Source organism: Petaurus breviceps, unplaced genomic scaffold (genome assembly GCF_028583685.1).
Source record: "Petaurus breviceps papuanus isolate PSGF00001 unplaced genomic scaffold, PetGlider_PUasm1.0 90919, whole genome shotgun sequence".
Classification (NCBI taxonomy): Eukaryota; Metazoa; Chordata; class Mammalia; order Diprotodontia; family Petauridae; genus Petaurus; species Petaurus breviceps.
Genome location: NW_027187378.1, coordinates 40596514 through 40618155, shown reverse-complemented (window position 1 = coordinate 40618155; position 21642 = coordinate 40596514). Strand labels below are relative to the sequence as shown.

Here is a 21642-nt window from a genome sequence, read left to right as displayed (position 1 = left end):
GTGCTGGTGTAGGACCAGTTTCAGGTCCTAGAAGAAGCCAGTGACAAGAGACATAGTGTCCTCTAACTCAAGGCTGTTCTCATGGCTAGGCCTGCTTTTCCAGGGTAGTAGGGGACAGTCTCTATTAGAGAAACCATGGACCATCCTTTCAGATTCCTTTCCTCTGCACAAGTCATGCTAATAGGACTAAATCAGAGTTAGATGACTCAGGCCCAGCAGTGTTAATATGACTCGTTGTCAATGTGGTTCTTTAAGTGCAGACCTGAGACTCTTTCAGTCCAATTAAAGAAATGAATCCCTGTGTGTTGACTCATTCTATGTATTTCTTACAAGAGTAATGAATCCAATACAAGGAAAAGTTAGGTCTAGAACTGTCATGTTCGGGCTTTTCTCCTAGCTTGGTGCCAGGTTCTGCTGCTTAAGTCGCATCCCTGAAACAAGATGGTGAAGGTCGGAGTCAATGGATTTGGCCGTATTGGGCGCCTGGTGACCAGGGCTGCATTCACCTCAGGTGGAGTAGACGTTGTGGCCATCAATGACCCCTTCATTGACCTCAACTACATGGTTTATATGTTTCAATATGATTCCACTCATGGCAAATTCAAGGGCACTGTCAAGGCTGAGAATGGGAAGCTGGTGATCAATGGAAAAGCCATTACCATCTTCCAGGAACGGGATCCCACCAATATTAAATGGGGAGATGCTGGAGCCAAGTATGTTGTAGAGTCCACTGGAGTCTTTACCACCATGGAAAAGGCTGGGGCTCACTTGAAGGGTGGAGCCAAGAGGGTCATCATCTCTGCCCCTTCTGCTGATGCCCCAATGTTCGTGATGGGAGTGAACCATGAGAAATATGATAATTCCCTTAAGATTGTCAGTAATGCTTCCTGTACCACCAACTGCTTGGCCCCCTTGGCCAAGGTCATTCATGACAACTTTGGCATTGTGGAAGGACTCATGACTACAGTCCATGCCATTACTGCTACCCAGAAGACAGTAGATGGCCCCTCTGGTAAGCTGTGGCGTGATGGGCGTGGTGCTGCCCAAAACATCATCCCTGCTTCCACTGGTGCTGCTAAGGCTGTAGGCAAGGTTATTCCTGAGCTGAATGGGAAGCTCACAGGCATGGCCTTCCGTGTTCCTACTCCCAATGTATCTGTTGTGGATCTGACCTGCCGCCTGGAGAAACCTGCCAAATATGATGATATCAAGAAAGTGGTGAAGCAAGCATCAGAGGGACCCTTGAAGGGCATCTTGGGCTACACAGAGGATTGTTGTATCCTGTGACTTCAACAGCAATACTCACTCTTCTACCTTTGACGCTGGCGCTGGTATTGCCCTCAATGACCATTTTGTCAAGCTCATTTTCTGGTATGACAATGAGTATGGTTATAGCAACCGTGTAGTAGACCTCATGGTCTACATGGCCTCCAAGGAGTAAAGTGGAAAGCCATGGATCTTCATCCCCAGCCAAAAAGAGGAAATCCACCACTGGGGAGCCCACATTCCTAACCTGTGTTCCTATACTAGGGATCCCATGTCCCATTCACATCCTTGTTCCAAAGCACCCCTGTAGTAGGGGGAAGAAGCCTAGAGTCCTGTATTGTGTACTATCAATAAAGTCAACATATTCAGTGCAAAAAAAAAAAAAAAAGAACTGTCATGTTCTATACCTGGAGCATAGAACACCCCCTGAGTGGGGACAGTGCTCCTTGGGGCTCCTTTCCTTAGACCTTATCCTAATTTGTCAGCTCCTCCTTGTCTCTCCCATCCCCTTCACAGCCTGCTAATGCCCTGTGTCTGTGATCATTCCTCTCTCTTCCATCATCCAAGCTCTCCCTGTCTTCTGATGTGACAAGTAGAATTATCTGATATGATAAACTTAAGCCATTAGTGTAATAATGGGAGGCTTGAGAAGTTCCTTATAGCGCTCTTCCAATTCCTGAGTAATTAATATGTGCCTTATTATAAAGGATGTCTGGAGGTAGTCAGTGAGGTGAAAAAAAGTACTGGATTCAAAGTCAGGAGAAGCAGATTGGGGTCTCTGCTCTAACTGTAACTGGTTGGTCAACCTTGATCTCTTCATTTGTAAAATGGAGATCAATAAATCAGCATGCTTTTATTAAATGCCTACTTAATGTAGCAACAGATACTGTTGTAGGCATTAGGCTTACAAAGTCAAAAATGAAATCGGTTCCTGACCACAAGGAACTTACATTCCAAAGGGAAAATAAGATGTATACATATAAATATATGAAAATATATACAAAGTAACTGGCGTGTGTTGGGTGTGTGTGTGTGTGGGGGGGGGGACACTGGCGGTTAGCAGAATTAGGAAGGGGCCCAGGTAAGAGGTGATACAGATGTTGAGCTTTGAAGGAAGCTAAAAATTCTAAGATGGGCAAATAATGAAGTAGTATATTCCAACCGTGTGGGATAGCCCAGGGAGATGCTGAGTTTGGAGAACAGAAAATAAGTCAATTTGTTCAGAATTTTGAATATGTAAAAAGGAATAATGGGAAGCAAGTTCACAGATTGTGGAAGGTTTAAAAGGTTTTAAAAACCAAATTTAATCATTTGCATTTTATCCTAGTCACAATAGGGAGCCACTGAAGGTTTCTGAACAGAGGAATTGCATGATCAAGGACAGCTAGGTGGAACAGTGGGTAGAATGCCAGCCCAGGAGTCAGGAGGACCTGAGTTCAAATTTGGCCTCAGATACTTCCTAGCTGCATGACTCTGGGTAAGTCACTTAACCTCATTTACCTCAGTTTCATCATATGTAAAATGATCTGGAGATGGAAATGGCAAAGCACTTCAGTATCTTTGCAAAGAAAATCCCAAATGGGGTCATGGACAGTCAGACATGACTGGGATGATTCAACCACAACAAATGGCATGATCAAACCTAATGTTATAAAAAATCATTTTGGTGGCTATTTTGAGGGTGGATTGGAGAGGGGAGAGACCTTCAGGGCAGGAAGACCAAGGAGGATACTATTGCAATAGTCAAGGTGAGAATTTTCTAGCCCTTGGTATTTGCCTGCTGCTCCGTCTCATAGATGTGACATAGATGTGACTCGCCCTGATATCTCTCTCTCTCTCTCTCTCTCTCTCTCTCTCTCTCTCTCTCTCTCTCTCTCTATCTATCTATCTGTATGTGTGTATATGTCTATGTATAAATGTATGTGTGTGTATATATATATATACATGTGTGTATCTATATATCTATATATGAAGTACTCAACCAAAGTCCTTAGTGAATGCTATGCCATTTATTATATATATGTAACACATTCTCCAGTTTGGACTCTGGCTCAGGGAAATTGAATTAACTCATAAATTTGAACCATGGACAAACAATGGCATTTTTTGTTTGTTTGCTACTTGCTAATAATTTAAGCTTGCCCAATTCAGGGGAAAAGCCAAAATGAGACATTCCCCTCTTGCTTGGGTTTCTGTGAATGAACAGGTAAGAAAATCTCCCAGATTGTAGTCTAAGAACATGTGATGACTCAGACTCTCTCCTTCCTTCTTTTTCTTTTTCCCACTTCTGTTCTTATTGAGCCTGTGGGAAATCCAAATCCCAAACCAACTGACATGAGAACTAGCATTCTTTGTCCATGGTCTGGCCATTTGTGACTCTAAATGTTCTTCAATAAGTATGGCTTCAAATATATAAATTTTGTGCATGGGCTGTTGAACTAGTATGGTTACTGTCTTACTGCAAAAATCATCCAGTTAGAAAAGCATTTGTTCCTAAATGGTGAGAAAAGTAGATAGAAGAATCTGATTATTTTTTCCATTCCCCAACAAAACCCTGTGAACACTCAAACTAAGACACAATGAGGAGGGCTTGAATTGGGGTGGTGATCATATGAGTAAAAAGAAAGGGATGGATGTAAGAGACGCTGTAGAATCAACAAGATCTGGCAAATATTTGGGTATTGGTAATGAAGGATAAAGAAAGGTCCAAGATAATAGGAGCATAAATTTAGGGACCTTAGAAGCCACTGAGTTCAGTTCCTTCATTTTACAGAAGAGGAAAATGAGTCACAAATAAATTAAGTGACTACCCAGTGACATATAACTAGTAAGTCTTTGAGGTAGAATTTGAAAGCATGTCTTCCTTCCAAGTGTAGAACTATCCACTATTCCACACTACTCTACTCATTGAGGATGTTTTCTACATCTTAGAGGTCTTTCAACAATGGTATTATTGAATCTCTCTGTACTTTACAAGGCTGATTCTCAGAAGGCAAGTGTAAATACCATCTCCAGGTCTTAACTCAATGTTTTTACAACTTCTTAGGACCTGCCAGATCTTGAGATCCCCAATGTATAACCTCTCAGACCCCAGAGTCACCTATACAACACCATGAAGACTTGAGAATATAACAACAATTATAGTTTATATTTCTGTAAGCCATATAGTTATGTAAGCTCTTTATATTTACAAAGATTTGTTATAATCATTATCTCATGCCTCAAATCATCTATCAGAATTGGGGCTTCCTGGAAAGATTCTAGGCATAGGCAATTAGTAGAAATTCAGACAAGCAGGTAGTTGACCATTTCAATTCAGTTCAGCAAACATTGATTATGATCCAAATGTTAGGCTACACAGATAAGTAAATGCAAGGTAATCTGATAAAGGAGAGAGACCAATAAGGAATAAGGAAGCATTCACTGGTTGGTAAGATTGAAATAGATGGCACATGAACTGATCCTTGAGGAAAGATAAGGATTCTTGGATGTGGAAATGAGGAAAGAGTATATTCTAGCCATGGGAGATGGTACAGAGATGGGAGGTATAATGCTGAGCTTTTCAAACAGTTAGAAATTGTCTAGTTCAATCCCCTTACTTTATAGATGAGGAAACTGAGACTCAGAGAAGTCAAATGATGTGTCTCTTACATAGCTACAAACAACAGATTCAAGATTCTGACTTTCAATCACAATGATTTTTTAAAAATTTGACCTTTGGAGTATTTAGGTTGGTATTCCCAGAACTAAGAAAAACTCCTTGTACACAGTAAACATTTAGTAAGTGATGGGTCATTTGAAATGACTCTCCAGAATAGTGTAACAATAATGGGAATTTGAAGATCTTCCCTGACCCTTAATAGGCCTAAGAGAATTTGAAGATCTTCCCTGCTCCCTAATAGGTCAAACATAATCACATGGAGCCTGTGGTGGGAGGAATTTGCTGAAAGGTGGAACAGAGCCCACAGGAAGCTGGGAGTCAGAGCAGTTAGAGCTGGAGGGAGTAGAGGATACAGTCAAGGAGACAGCTAGGCTTGTGAATATTTGTTTGTAGGAAGGCTAAAGGATGGTATGTTACGCTGTGTTATGGTGTATTAACTTCTTTGTTGCTGTGAGGATTTGGCTTTCTGGTTTGGAAATTCAGTTTTCTTGTGTCTAAATAAGTGATTTGCTTCTATCTTCTTTATGGAGAGTCTGTTATATTTTGTGATTCAGAATTGTGCCAGTATATTCATAGTTGCCGTCGGTGCTGTGAATATTGTGTTGGTGCTACAAATGATTACTAGGAAGATTGAAGGGACAAGTTAGGATCCCCATACCAGAGTAATGATTGCTATAAAATGCAAGGAGAAGGGGCAACTAGGTGATGAAGTGGATAAAATGCTGGCCCTGGAGTCAGCGGGACCTGTGTTCAAATCTAGCCTCAGAATACTTCCTAGCTGTGTGATCCCAAGCAAGTCTCTTAACCTTGATTACCTCCAAAAAAGAAAGAAAGAAAAGAAAAATGCAAGGAGAACTGAATCAGGAACTTGGAAGACAGGGGACAAGACAGGAGACTTTTCACTAGAATTGGTACTTGTTCATAAGGAGCAGGACCAGAGCCTGGTTACTAGAATGGAGCTTTGAGGTGGGGAGGGGGAACATTAAGGCTGATCAGATGCTCCACTCCCAAGCTATGAATCTAAAGATTCTAATATTTTCCCTACCTAATAGCATTGGATCCCTGGGCTTTAGGCTAAACTGAGCTTGGAGGTAGAGTTAAGTGGTCATAGCTGTGGAGACTAAGAGGTTTCTGGAGGTAGGGAACCAGCCCTATCCTGATGTTCCCCTCCAGTCTGGGGCAGCTTCTTTTCTTCACTGTGTTGCATATTTCCATCCTGCCACTGTTTATTTAGCATTGCTTTTCCTCTATCCACTTTGCATTTTTCCCCCTGGCTTCTTTCCTGGATTATTTCTTCCATCCTGTCTAAGATCCCTTCATCCTCTCTAATAAGCTGGAGGGTACAGAGGTATTCCTCCAAGCCCTTTCATCTTCTTTCTGGAGGGAAACCAACTTACATTTGCAGCAGATATAATTGGTGACCACTTTAGGCAGGAAATATAGCATCTACCCTGCAGGTTACTGTGACATTTCCCTCAGTGTTCATATTTCTTGGCTCTCTGGATGAACTAACAGTCCTTTTTGGCTTTCTCTGAAAGCAACCATGGAAACTGTCCATGTCTACACCTGTTTATCACAGCCACCATTATGAATGGAGCAGCTGGGAAGTGACTTTGCCTTCTGTTCTCACTTTCAAGTCATCAGGGAAAAAGGCAGGATCAGGCTCCATGACCACTCACTTGTTGTGGACAAAAATTCGACTTTCTGGTTTGGGGATTCAGTTTTCTGGTGTCTGAATAAATGTTTTTTTTTTTGTTTTTATAGTATGGCTAGAGTTCTAATGTTCCTCCTAGCTCTGTACAGAGTAGAATTGAGACCTTCAATGGATTAGAGCTGAGGCTCCAGCATGGCACAGACTAAGGTTTTGTGAGCCAGGGAGAAGGGAAAGACTGTAATTAGACAGTCTCCCCTTGGATAGAGTCCCCCAAAATGCTGGGTCAGTGGTGCAGAGACAGGGGTCTAACACTATAAGTATGGGTTGGCTCATTGGAGGGGTCAGAGTTAGGAGGCAGAAATCAAGTAAAATAATTCCTACCTTCAAGTAGCTTACATTTTATAGAGGGAGATAAACAGATACAAATAGAGGCATATGATAAATGCCTTTTTATCCATTCATTCACTCAATTACATACAAAATAAATACAAGGTCATTTGAAGGTTAGGCACTAGTTTCTGGAGAGATGGGAAGTGTCATATGAACTGAGCTTTGAAGGAAACTTACAACAGCAACAAATATCAGGAATTGTGGGTAGACCTAAAAGACCTCCCACCAAAAGCTATGATCATTCATTGAAGCCTGTGGGCATTAGTCATTATAGCTCAGTGGATTCATTTTAACTCAATTGGATAGATATTTATTGGGGCCTCACCTAAATTTTCACTGCATAGGAACATGAAGAATGAGGACTGTTTAGATAATAGTTCATCCAAAAAAGATGTAGGTGACTGTTATGTGCTAGGCATTGGAGATGTGAGTATAAAGAATGAAACAATCCCTTCTCCCAAGCAACATGTATTCTAATGGAGGAGACAAAGTCCATATATAAGTATATATAGCTTAAGTATAAAGTTAATAAATGAATATATAATTAAAGTAGTTAAATAAGGCTTTGTGCAGATGATGCTTAAGCTGCATCTTAAAGGGAGAGAAGGACTTTATGCTGGGAAGTGAAGGAGCGAGTGCATTCCAGGCATGTGGGATGGGCAGTACAAATGTTGGAGATGGAAATGTTATGTGCAGAATAGAGGGGCCAGTTTGGCTCAACTTCAGAGTGCAGAAGGGGAAACTTTCCAATGAGGCTCAAATGATTATCAGGTTATGAAGGGTATTAAAAGCTAATCAGAGGAGTTTATATTTTATCCTAGAGGTAATAGGAAGCCAGTAGAGTTGAGCAAGTAGGGGAACCCCATGGTTAGAGCCACACTTAAGGAATATTAATTGGCAACAGTGTGTTGGACAAAAAGGCTCATGCTGGAAAATGCTATCCACATACAGAAATGAACTATGCAGTCTGAATGCAGATTGAAGCATACTATTTGCTTTCTTTTTTGTTGTTGTTTTTTCTGTCTCATGGTTTCTCCCATTTGTTCTGATTCTTCTTTATAACATGACTAATGTGAATATTTTTTTAAAATAGTATGTTGGATAGACTGGAGAAGGGAGAGTCTTAAGGTAGGGAGGCCAATAAAAGGTGGTTGTAATAATCTAGATGAAAGGAGATGAGGGTCTGAACTAAGGTCAGATGTGAAAGGTGATGAGGAGGCAGAAAAAGCAAGATTTGACAATTGATTAGATTTGTGAGGTGAAAATGAGTGAGGAGTCAAGAATAATAAATACTAAGTTTACAAACCTGATAAAATGGAAGAATGGGGGTTCCTTTGAAAGGATATAATGGGAATGGAAATTTGAAGATCTTCCCTGCCCCTTAATAGGCCAAACAAAATCACATGGAGCCTGTGGTGGGAGAAGTTTGCAGAAGGGTGGAGCAGAACTGAGATGAAGCTGGGAGACAGAAGAGTTAGAAAGGAGGAAGAAGAGGATGCAGACAAGGAGACTGCTAGGTATGGTGTGGTTTCCTGCAGTGATAAGGTATATTAACTTCTTTGTTGCTATGATGGGTGTTGGGATTCGGTTTTCTGGTGTTGGAATTTGGCTTTCTGATGTTTGAATAAATGTTTTGCTTCTGTCTTATATATGGAGAGTCTGTTATATTTTGTGATTCAGAATTACACCGACATATTCATAGTTGCCATCAGTGCTGTGAACATTGTGTTGGCTCTACACAGGAATAAAGGGATATGGAAGAGGAGAAGATTATTTGTATGTTGGAAGATAATAAGCTTGGTTTTGGTTATGGTGAGTTTGAGATGTTTCCAATACCTCCAATTAGAAATGTCCAATAAGCAGAGTCAAGATGGTGGAGAAGAAACAGAACCTCCATGCGGCTCCAGCTCTCACCACCCCAATCCATGTAAAAGGGGACTCTGAATAAACTTTGGAGCTACAGAACCCACAAAATGACACAGAGAAGCTAACCTCCTGCTGAGGATAGCCCTGCATGCTGGCAGCAAGTGGCCAACACAGTGCTCTGGGAGCCAACCCCAGCCCCAGACTGAGGTTTTAGCCCCTGGGTGGGCCTGGCCAGCTGCTAGGTGGAGGGACTCCAGATCACCAGCAGCTGTGGTGGTCCAGAATTATCAACACATAGATGCTAAGGACAAAGTGAGAGGTCAGTGCAGTGTGGACTTTGAGACCCAGTAGATGGGAGTGAATTGGCTTTTGCCCCTGGGGCAAGAAGCTGCTGAGGACTGTGGCACAGCCACCGCCACATGGCAGCTTCAGCTCCTGGCCTGCAGACTGTAGGGGGACCAAGCGACCAGTCTGAGGGGTAATTGCTCTTGCTTTAACCTGCTTGTATATGGATTGCGGTCTAGGGGGGAGGTCCTGGGGTGTGCGACCAGCCTGCCAGAGCATGTGGAGACCTCAGAGAGGGCACCCAACTAATACCTCTGGCAGCTGAGAAAACCCCAGCATTTGGTACAAAGCTCCCCTGTCTGGTGGCAGAGTCCTACTGTGGCAAAAAGCCCAAAAGTCAAGTAATTGAGTGGCAACATGACCAGGCAAAGGAAGCAAAGCAAACAGAAGAATTCAATGTTAGACTCCTATTTTGGGGACAAAAAGGATCAAAGCATGGAACAGGAGGAAGACAGTGAAGTCAGAATTCCTGCACCAAAAGCTTCAAAGGAAAATACGAGCTGTTTACAGGCCATAGAGGACATTAAGAAGCAGATAAGAGAAGTAGAGGAAAAATTGGGAAGAGAAATGAGAATGATGCAAGAAAATTATAAAATGAGAGTCAACAGCCTGACTGAGGAAAATAATACCTTAAAAAATATACTAACTCAAATGGCAAAAGAGGCTCAAAAAGGCAATGAGGAGAAGAATGCCTTAAAAAGCTGAATTTGCCAGATGGAAAAAGAATCTCAAAAACTAACTGAGGAGAACCATTCCTTCAGAATTAGATTGGAGCAAATGGAAGCTAATGACTTTATGAGAAATCAAGATGCTGTTGAACAGATCCAAACGAATGAAAGAATAGAAGGCAATGTGAAATATCTCATGGGAAAAACCACTGACCTGGAAAATAGATCCAGGAGAGATAATTTAAAAATTATTGGACTACCTGAAAGCCATGATCAAAGAAAGAATCTAGAAATCATCCCCCAAGAAATTCTCAAGGAAAACTGCCCTGATGTTTTAGAACCAGACGGCAAAACAGAGGTTGGAAGAATCCACTGATCACCTCCTGAAAAAGATCCCAAAAAGAAAACTTCTAGGAATATTATAGCCAGGTTCTGAAATTCCCAGATCAAGGAGTGAATATTACAAGCAGCCAGGAAGAAACAATTTGAATATTGTGGAAACACAATCAGGATAACCCAGGATCTGGCAGCTTCTACACTGAGGGATGCGTGATTGAAACTTATATAACTATGCATAAGGTACTATTGAAATGGGACTATCTATTAAAATTTCTTCAGTCCCAGTTTATCAGGGATAATAATCTTCATGGTATATGTGGGAGGATCAAGTGAAATAATCTTTGTCAAGTCTCTTAAGAACCTTAAAGCCTTGACTTCCTCATATATAAAATGGGGATGATAGCAATAATAACTATATCATAAAATTATTGTGAGGGTCAAATGAGATAAAGCAGGCAAAATGTTTTACAAACCTATGTTTTAAAATATATTTTGTTATATATATATGTGTTGTGTGTGTGCGCATGTGTGTATATATGTATACAAATATATACACACACACACACACACACACATATATATATGTTTAGACTAGACCTTTGATTTTATTGGCATAGAAAACTCTTGATGAGACTACCCCTATCTATGAAGGACTGAGAAATTTAATGACGTCAGTATGTGTCAGTGGATGGACTTAAACCCAGGATTTTCCAACTCTGGGACAGGTTCTAGGAGTCTTGAGACAGCTAGGTGGCACAGTGGATAGAGAATTCGACCTGGAGTCAGGGAGATTTGCGTTCAAATTTGACCTCAGATACTTTCTAGTTGTGTGACCCCAGGTAACTCACTTCACCTTTCTTTGCCTCAGTTTCCTCATCTGTAAAAGGGAGATATTAATAGCTCCTACCTCCCATGTGCACAGCACATAGTAAGCCTTACAGAAATATTATTATTATTATTATTATTTGGTCACTATAATAAGCTGACACTTGCTATGTAAATATAAGTTAGTTTTTTCTTCATTTTCTTTTTTTTTGCAGGGAGGAAGGCAGGGCAGTTGGGGTTAAGTGACTTGTCCAAGGTTACACAGTTAGTAAGTTAAGTGTCTGAGGTCAGATTTGAACTCGGGTCCTCCTGACTCTACGGCTGGTTCTCTATTCACTGCACTACCTAGCTGACCCCTTTCTTCACTTTTAAAATGAGAGATTGAACTAGACAATTTCCAAAGTTCCTATCAGTTCTGAACATTGTATTCTATGACTGTTTACCCTCACTTCCTCCTACAACCCACCCTGAAGCTGTCAATTTGTTAATCTGCTATCAATTATTAGCAATGAACAATTCATAAAACACTCCCTCTGAGAACACCCAGGTTGCATAGCCTCCTCCAGCATACCCACAGTAACAAACAGCATAGATGGCTTTCCAATATTTTGCTCACCTGACTCAAACTATACTGCTCCTGGGCTATGCTAAAGTGTCTTAGGAGAACAGTTCCTAACAGCCTGACAGGCTGTGCCTTCCTCTGGGGATGCTATCATCTGATTTCAGATGATAGATAGATCTCTGAAAAGAGGAAGGAGTGAGGTCTCAGCTGAAGGAAAGCAGACAGATGTATTCCTGTGCCAGGACCATCTTCCAGGGATGTCTAACTTTGGAGTGATCAGGCTGGGGACCTGTTCTCAACCTGGCCATGTCACTGTCACTAGGAGATGTGTGTGAGCTCAGAGGCCAGAGGCTGGTGGCAGTTTTCACAGTATGAACAGACTTTTGGTTTCAGACAGCATGTCTGGCTTTTATAAATAAGGCTTGGGGGAGCTAATTTAGAACAGATTTGCTGCCTATACCAACAAGGCAAGCCAAGTTGTGATGTACAGTTTGCCTTCAGCTCTGGGTCAGGATTTGGGATGAAGTGGAAAGTCAGTCAATAAGCATTTATTAAACACCTTCTATTATTCCATTAAACACCACCAGGCACAGCACTAAGTGCTGGAAGGAAGACAGGGTTGGAGTCAAGAGACTGGATTCAACTTTGGACTCTGTAATTTGCTAGCTGTGGGACATTGGGAATTTCTCAGACTTGCTAAATCTCAGTTTCATCATCTGACAAATGGGAATGCTATCTCATAGTGTTGTTTTGAGGGAAATGCTTTGAAAAGTGAATAAATGGATAATATCTGGCACAGTGGAAAGAATGGTGTATTTAGAATGGGAGGACCTGGGTTCAAATTCTGATTCTGTCACTAACCATTTGTCTAAGTTTGGGCAAATCATCTGTAAAGTGAGAACTGGGTAAAGTCACTGCTAAGGGCCCTTACAGTTCTAAATCTATGCACTTGTGAGAAACTGTTATTATTATAAGAAAGATAGTCTTTCTACCCCCTTCTTCTCCCACCTGTCATCTCTCTCTGTCTCTATCTATCTATCTATCTATCTATCTATCTATCTATCTATCTATCTATCTATCTATCTATTTATCTATCTATCTTTGTTTCTTATATCTTTGAATCTATGATCCTAAGTCCTGACTCTAACAAATATAGGCTATGTGACCTTAGATAAATCATTCAACTTAGTGTCCTAGTCAGTGCTTTTTGTAAATTATAGAGCTCTTGACTCCATGGAGGAGGCCCCTGCGCCAGGAGTCTCTATGCTGAAGAAATAAAAGGTCGGAACCTATTCCCACCAAATTTCTTTTACTAATTGTTGAGGTGAAGCTCCTTCCACCCAGATGTCTAAATGTAGGTCCATAATTCCAGGCCATGAGGCTGAGCTTCAAAGGGCTATGAGGCCATTCCTACTCTCCAAATCATTGGCACCTCAGAAAAGTGCCAAACACACAGGCAGGTCCATCCCTAGGAGACACAAGTCCCAGTGGTTGCTGGGTGGGTTTGGGCCCTGGGATAATTGTACTGTGCTGCACCCTCTCCATCCTCAATTGGATTTTTAACCAGTTGAGATCAATGTTAAGTGAATCCTTGAAAAGGAAAAGAAAAAAAGTCACAGCATGCACCCTGAGGAGGACAATGTGAGTAACTTACATAGATCAGCCAGGAGCTTTCTAGGAAAAAGTTTCCCAGGGGACTTTGCCTTGGGCGCTGTGCTTCTTAATTTGTCCTCATTAAACTGAGCTATCTCTAAATCTCTAGTTTAACTAGAGGCTCTAAGCATTCTAGACCTTCCTGGTCTTGGGGCCAGTTTTGATTCCTCAGTCCTCCACTCAGCTGTCATATTGAACTGCCTTAAGTGCAGATCTGACCAAGTCCTCCCCCTACTCAGTAAACTCCAATGGCTCCCTATCACCTCCAAGAGCGAAAATAAAACCCTCTGTTGGGTATTTAAAGTCCTTCATAACCCTCCCCCCCCCCCCCCCCCATCTGTCCAATCCTCGTAAGAAGATTCCCCTCTGTGTACATTCAATCTTGTGACACTGTGACTCCAGGCATTTTCACTGGCTGTCCCATATACCTGGGATTTTCTCCCTCTTCGTCTCTGTCTCCTTCCTGCCTGGCTTTCTTCGAGTCTTAGCTAAATTCCTACCTTCTACAATAAGCTTTCCTGGTCTTCCTTAATGCTAGTCCCTGTCTTCTGTTGATTGTCTTTAACTTATCCTGTATGTGTCTTTTGTACGTAGTGGTTTCCACTTCTTTCCCCCATCAGACTGTGGGCTACTCGAGAGGAAGAACTGTCTTTTGCTCCCCTTTCTAACCTTAGCCCAGTGCTTGGCACATAGTAGGTATGTAAATGCATATTGAGTCACCTTATATGTCTTTTGCATACAGTTATTTGGGTATTGTCTCCTCCATTAGAATGGAAACTTTTTGGTGGCCGGGATTATATTGTTTGCTTGTATTTGTAACCTCCGTCCTTAGCACAGTGCCTGGCACATAATCTCCTTATCTGTCATCTACCTATAAATTAGGAAATTGAAGCCTATAGAGGTTATATACATAAAGCTTTTATGTGTGCATAATGTTTTCCTCATAATGACCATGGAAGGTAGATATTATTTTATAAATGAAGGGGCGTAGTCACTTAGAAGTGACTTATTGATGGTCACTGGCTAATACAGACTAGCAGCAGGATTTAAACTCAGGCATCCTGGCTAGGAGTTCACCATCCTTTCTAGTGTGCTGTGATGATAGCAAAATTTGGGGAGTCAGCTGGGTTTTTTGGGAATTTTAAAAGTAGTTTAAGTAGTTAAGGTCCTCTATCCCACTCACAACTATTCGCCTTTCCCAACAACAGCCAAGGCTGGATTTGGGGCACCAGGGCCTTCCCTGTCCTCTCAAAATGATACCATGTAGGCCTGCCAGCTAGGTGGCACTGTTGATAGAGCTCTGAGCCTGGAGTCAGGAAGACTCATTTTCCTGAGTTCAAATCCAACCTCAGATACTTACTAGCTGTGTGATTTTGGGCAAGTCACTTAACCCTGTTTACCTCTGTTTCCTCATCTGTAAAATGAGCTAGAGAAGGAAATGGCAAAGCACTCCTGTATCTTTGCCAAGAAAACCCCAAATGGGGTCACAAAGAGTTGGACATTATTGAAATGACCAAACAACAAAAAAAGCTTGCCCCAATCCCAACCTCCTGCTGTGCTTTAAACTCTCAAACTGGCAATGTTAGGAAGAATCCGTTCCCACCCCCACCCCTCTCCCAGAGGCCAAGCTAACATCCTTCATGTCTCTGCTAGAGTTATTGGGTAGGATCAACTGTCAGTCACCATAAATGTGAAAGGCTGAAGGCTCCTTCATAAAAGTCTGGTCTGAAGTTAACTGCAAATTTCACAGCTTTAAAAATGTTTGTTTGATATAAATCTTCTCAAACTACCCACCCTTAAGAGGCAGATCTATGCCAATGAGACAGCCTTTGAGAACATGTGTTCTGTAGGAGATTGAGATCAAAGGCATTGGGGGCACTGGAGGAGGGGTGGGGAGTGTGGGGGGAATGGAACAGCCTCTTGAAATGATCAGTAAGAGAGTAAAAACCCAACTGCTCTGGAGAATAACAGCCCAGCTCTGCATCAGGTGTCACTTACACATGTGCCGGGAAGGGAGGGGTAGCCTTTGATCGAAGCCTAGGGTTTCAGGCCAGGATCAGAGTGAGCTACCACCTCCTATCTGGGTCTTGTGTGTGGCCTTTATGGGCCATGACCAATGGCACAAGGCCTGGACAGGCAGCCTGGAGATTTCATCCTGGGCAGGAATGCTAACGAAATTGGGGATTTCAGGGTCTCACTTATAAAAAGCTCAAAGCTAACCCCTTGGGCTTCCCATCCCACATCCCATTGTGCTGCTTAGTGTCATCCATACAGACTTCTAGGGATAGGGGAACACTTCATGGGTTGCTAAAGTGAACTAGCGCTGGGAGGGACCAAAACATAATACCACCCAGTGGGGTTTTCTGCATTAGTCCCAGCTCCTGATGCCCAGGGTTTATGAGACCATGAGTAGCCCTCTTGTGCTACTTGATTCATCATTGCTTTGACCTAACTCCTCTGACAAGATAAGTCCCACATATCAAGAAGAATGCTTCATTCTGTGTGGGTCCTCTGTTATTTCTCACCACTCCATCTTCCCAACCTTACTTCCCATTCCTGCCCAACACACGAGACAGGCTTTGTCATGTCCATCTATGACGTATGCTAGACATACTTTACTCATTCCTAACATGCTCTTATTCATGCTGCTCCCCAGGGGCTCTTTAAGCCTGGATGCCAGCCTTTGATGTTGTTGGGAAAGGCAAATAGTTGGGAGTGGGATGGAGGGCCTTAACTACGTGAACTTGGGTTAAAAAAATTATCTACTAGAAGACCAGACGGAAAAGATTTGACTAGGTAACAATTCACCTGAAGAAACTCTGAAGGAGAGGCAGCTTAGCTTAGTGGACAGGAGGTGTGCTCTGTTGTCAGAAGTCCTGGATTCAGTTCTGGCCTCTGATACTTAATGATTTGGTGACCCAGGGCAAATCACTTAACCCCTCAGTACCGCCAGGCAACTCTAAGATTAAAAATGACAGAGTAGGTGCCAGTCTGTATTGGTATAGAGAGTTTTGCCTACAACAATACAATTAAGGTCTTCTCTCTACTGCCCTTCCACTATTTCCTACCCTCTGAAGAAAGTGGCCTCTTCCCTGGTCAGGCCACCCCTAGAGGACTGTGTTCAGGGAAGCAAAGATGTTGACAAGGACAGCCACGATCATGGACACATACGTGGAGCTGGGAGGGACCTCAGAAGTCCCCTGGTCTGCTTGGGGTGAGGGAAGAGGCTTAGGAGAGGGAATTAATTGACTTTTTGGAAGAGAAGCTCCCTGAGATTAGACGGGTTCTCCAGAAGACACCCACAGAGCAGATTTGTCTGGAACTCCACTTACTGACCTTGGCAGGAAGGAAGGCTGAGTTGGCCTTTAGTATAATATAAATACTGAACGCAGCTGTCTGTGACTTGCCCACATCTTGTCAATTCTAGAGGAAGAGAGACGTTTTGGCCAAACACATTTCCCCCTCTGGACCTCAAACCCCAAAGGGCCCTGCATTCAACTTGGGTTAGCAAGTCGGGGCTGGCTCCCTCTGGAACTGGCAGGGACCAGAGGAAAAGCCCACAGTGGGGAAGGTGGGTGGGGGAATCTGAGATCCTGCTTGTTCTGAATAGAAAAATAAAAGGCCTCCTGTTGACAAAACACAGTTTGGAAGATCCCTATAAATTCTGCAGGGGAGCTCCCAGGCTTTCCTGAGCTTGGCAGAGCTGATGGAAGAGAGGGAGGAGGAAGGAGAATCTGCCCCAACTTGTTGGCAGAAAAGGATGTCTTCTCCCACTTTCGCTGATTTTTTTCTCTCTCACTGATTGCTGGCACATTATGTCCCTTCTTGTCAGGTCCCTTTCCTCACTGCTCTGCTCTCTGGCCTCCTCATTCCCATCTTTGTGCCTTTCATCCTTCCTGCTTATTTAAATCCTTTTCATTCTTCAAGGCTCAAACCCTCCATGAAGCATGCACAGGATTATTGGATTTAAAAAGATCTTTTAGATCAGGGAGTGTGAGATTGGGAGTAAAGAAGACCCAGGTTCAAACCCTGGCTCTGACACTCATTATCTGTGTGACCAAAAGTAATGATCTCCTCTATTTGACTTTGTGTTTTCTTAGCTGTAAAATGGGGATTATAACAGCTACACTATCTCATGGGGCAGCTAGGTGGTGCAGCAGTTAGAGCACTGGGCCTAGAATCTGGAAGACTCATCTTCACAAGTTCAAATCTGGCTCTAGACACTTACTAGAGGTAGGACCCTGGGCAAGTCACTTAACCTCATTTGCCTTAGTTCCCTCATCTGCAAAATGAGCTGGAGAAGGAAATGGAAATCCACTCCAGTATCTCTGCCAAGAAAACCCCAAACAGGGTCATGGAGAATCAGGCACAATTGAAACAACTGAACAAATCTACCTCACAGGTTGTTGTGGTGTTATAGAGGCTTTGTGGTATCATAGAGTAGGCTTTGGAGTTAGTGGACTTGGGTGCAACTTACAATGTGTGTGATTTTGATTGTGTGATTTGTGATTTTTATTGCCACTTACAATGTGTGTGATTTTGGATAAGGCACTGAATGTCTCTGATCCTCCATTTCCTCACCTGTAAAATGGGTAAGCTGGATGAGATGACCTCTAAAGGGTTGTTCCAATCCTGATCCTATAGAACTTAAGGGCTAATATTAAAAATGGGAGTCATTATTATTTTGCAGATGAGAAAAATGAAACCCAGAGGTTAAGAGATTCATGCAAATTCATATAGGTAATAAGGAATTAAACTGAAGCTGTTGTTGTTCAGCCGTTTCAGTCATGCCCAACTCTTCATGACCCCATTTGGGGTTTTCTTGGCAAAGATACAGGAGTGGTTTGCCGTTTCCTTTTAGGCTTAATAAGAGGAAGGAAAGATCTTCAAATTCCCATTCCCATTACACCACCCCATTTTATGATGAAGTAACTGGGGGCAGTGGGGTTAAATGACTTGCTCAGGGTCATACAGCTAGGTGTCACTGACATCAAGCCTAGTGCTCTTGCTCCTACCCGGCACTACACTGTAGAGCCCTTCTGAGTTCTTCCTTCTCTGAACTCCCCCTGCCCCAGTGCAATCCTTGTGCGTGGGTGTCTGTGACATCATCCCTGGGGCCCCGTGGGGTTTGTAGAGCTCACTAGAGCCCTTATGCAGAAAGCTGGGAAGCTTCCCCATGCAGGGCTGACCCCAATACGGAGCAGAAGAATGCAAAGTCAGAATATAAATACAATGTCATTTTCGGGTTCCTCCTCTAAGCATAAAGGTTCTAGGGTCCTCCTTGAGCACCATGCCGACTGGCTCATTCATGGCACTGGGGGGGGGGTGGGCAGGACAGGACAGTTCGGCACAAAGATCATCTATATTCACAGATTCATCCCATCCCTCCCAAAAAGGGTTACACCTATGTTAATTAATTCATCAAATCATTCATTTATTCATTCGCCAAACATTTATTAATCATTTCCTTTGGAGATACATCTTTAGAGCCTCTCCTCCAAGATTTGCCAGTGACATAGGGGAAAGAGCTTTGGATTTGGCATCAAAGGACCAGGCTTCAAATGCCAGCACTGCCACTTTCCTGCCATCTATGTGACTCAGGACACCAAGTCATTTCCTCCTTTCTGGGGCACCTATTTCTCATCTGTAAAGTTTGCAGGTTGAATTAGATTCCTTCCATCTCTAATGCTGTGTGTGTGTGTGTGTGTGTGTGTGTGTGTATGGACACAGAATCTCACCCTGTACCCCAGAGTGAATTCTTCTCTACCATACCACCGCTCCCCATACCCATCTCACTGTGCTGGGAGGAAGATGAGGTGTTTTTACCCAAGGACCACATCCTAGCTCTCTTAGGGCCAGCTCATCTTTATTGGTCAAAATATCGGTCAAATATTGCCTTTGCTCCTACAAGGCAAAGAACCTATACTATACATCTTTTTTTTTTTTTTTTGCTTTTTGGAGGGCAATTGGGGTTAAGTGACTTACCCAAAGTCACATGGCTAATAAGTGTGTCAAGTGTCTGAGGCTGGATTTGAACTCAGGTCCTCCTGACTCTACGGCTGGTAATCTATTCACTGCACCACCTAGCCGCCCCTAGTCTATGCTATACAGTATAAATCAAGTATAATCCTAGAAAACAGAGTCTCAACAGTGATCATTGTCACCACGTAATCAGTCAATCCTGAACAACCGAACCCTTAACTGTTCTCTGTTGTTAACAACCAATTACCATTCCCGTAGCTAGTAGGGTAAGTGTCCAGTGTGATATTACTGCAGTGTGCAGTTTGTAAGACAACTTGGCTTCAGACCCCTGGTAGATTGTGCTTGAATCTCAGTGTGGATCCCTAGAGGGTTGAGTTTGTCCCTAAAGTAAGATATTGTGAGGAGAAGGAAGATTAAGCAGCTTGCACAGGCGTGTATCTACAATCTGTGGAGCTAGCCAGATTGAATGCATGCTGGGTTCAAGTGCCCTCTCCAAGGAAACAAGTCTAGTATTCAGGGAGCAATGCAGCAAGAACCCTGACAGATGCTGTATCTGAAGGATACAGTTCCAAATCCCCAGTCATCTCAGAACAGGAAAATAGATCTCAGTGGGGGCTTAGGGGGCTGGAAGCACAGCCCTGAGCCAGAGTGAATCAGTACATGAGTCAGTGGTTCTATAATATGTGTTCAATGACAGTTATTTAAAGTATGTCAGTCTTGCCCCTTAACTAGGCTATAAACATCTTGAGGTCAGCAAATCATAACATTTTAGAATTGGAAGAGACTCTAAGCCAGCCCCTTTACATTATTATTTTTTTGTTTGTTTTTGGAGGGGGGAAGGCAAGGCAGTTGGGGTTAAGTGACTTGCCCAAGGTCACATAGTTAGTTAAGTGTCTGAGGCTGAATTTGAACTCAGGTCCTCCTGACTTTCAGGGTTGGGTCTCTACTCATGCACCACCTAGCTGTCCCCCTTCACATTATAAATGGGGAAAATAAGGACCTGAGAAGGAAATTGATAGGCCCAAAGTCATACGGCTAGTTACTGCCAGACCTGGCCTCCTTTACCTCCAATCTTAGACCCCAGCACAGAGTAGGTGTTCAGTAATTGCTGTTTGTATTCTGCACACCTCTGTATCCTCAGTTGTAGTTCAGGGAAAAGCACAGGTGCTCCATAATTGCTTGTGGGTTGATTGGTTATTTATTGGCACTTTCCCACAGAATGACTTATCCAGGAGATCCAACCTTTCCCTATTCTGTTCCCAAAACTCTGGCTCAGCATGGTAACAGCACAATGCACTCATTCTGTCTTGTCCTCAAAATATGCATACATCCAGCCCCACTGGTCATTTCCCCATTCCTTATGATTTTACTTTCAGAAACCTGCAGTAAATATGTGGCCCTCTCTTCCTCAAGAGCCCTTTAAGTATTCGAGGGGTTGGTTGTCTTGCAGAAAACAGATGAGCCTTATTGGAAGATTTGGTCTTCTTGGCTTTGGAGGACAGTACAAGGACCAATGGGCATAATTTGCTGGGAGACAGTTTTTATCTTGTTATAAAGATAATAATAACTCCCCCTCCTGTAGCACTTAAGAGACATGATCTCATCTGAACCTCACAATAGCCCTTTGAGGTAAGATGAGCAGGTATTATTAGCCTCGTTTTATAGATCAAGAAGATGAAGGTCAGAGAGGCAGAGCGATTGGCTCATGACCACACAGCTGCAAGCAGGAGAGCCATTCCTTGAAGCTATTGTTTAAACCCAGTGCTTCTAGACTCTCTTTCTGACATCACATATCTAACAATTCACAGCTGTCTAAAAGAGGAGTAGGTTACCTCATCAGATGGTGAGCTCCCCATCAGTAGAAGTGTTCAAGAGCTGGCCGAATGACCACTTGGCAGAGGATGGACTAGGTGAGCTGAAGCTCTGTCCAGGTCTGAGTCTATGGTTATATGACATATTCTCCAGAAAAAAAAAAACTTTATTAGAAGAAGATCTAAAGGAGTAAAGACGGGGTGTATTTCTTTTATTCTTCTTCCCAGACAGTCATCGGATCAGTTTCCTGGTTTCTTTTAGACATAACCTGATTTCTTTTCTGCCCTAGACATGTGCACTGGGGCATATTTTTGTGGTTTTAAGGCATATCTGTCAATGATCAGTTTCTTTCCTGATCTGGAAATGACCCAGATCCCATCATGCCCTTGTTTCCACAGGGGTGGGAAGCATAATTCCCATTTTGTAGCAGGATGGCTGCCTGGATGGGAGTGGGGAGGGGGGAAGTATGGAAGGATCCATTCTGTTCCCCACATGTGACACACACTCCCTTTCCCTTCATGTCCCAAGGAATTTGCAAAGGCCCTGATGGGAAGCTGGCCTGTGGTCTATGTGGCTGTGGTATTCTGGGTGTGCTCCACAAAACTTCAAAGGCCCAACT

The 21642-nt window shown here is 42.9% G+C and overlaps 1 protein-coding gene and 1 long non-coding RNA gene across 2 annotated transcripts in view; one reads left to right on the top strand and one right to left on the bottom strand.

Annotated features, from left to right (window-relative positions):
• Positions 1-21642, bottom strand: part of LOC138151833 (uncharacterized) — a 67377-nt gene that overhangs the window by 24569 nt on the left and 21166 nt on the right. The window lies entirely within an intron of this gene.
• Positions 376-1657, top strand: LOC138152112 (glyceraldehyde-3-phosphate dehydrogenase-like). Its single transcript, XM_069075874.1, is given in 2 exon segments — positions 376-1271; positions 1273-1657. Coding segments are annotated over 2 exon segments (999 nt in total). The 5' UTR covers positions 376-441; the 3' UTR covers positions 1442-1657.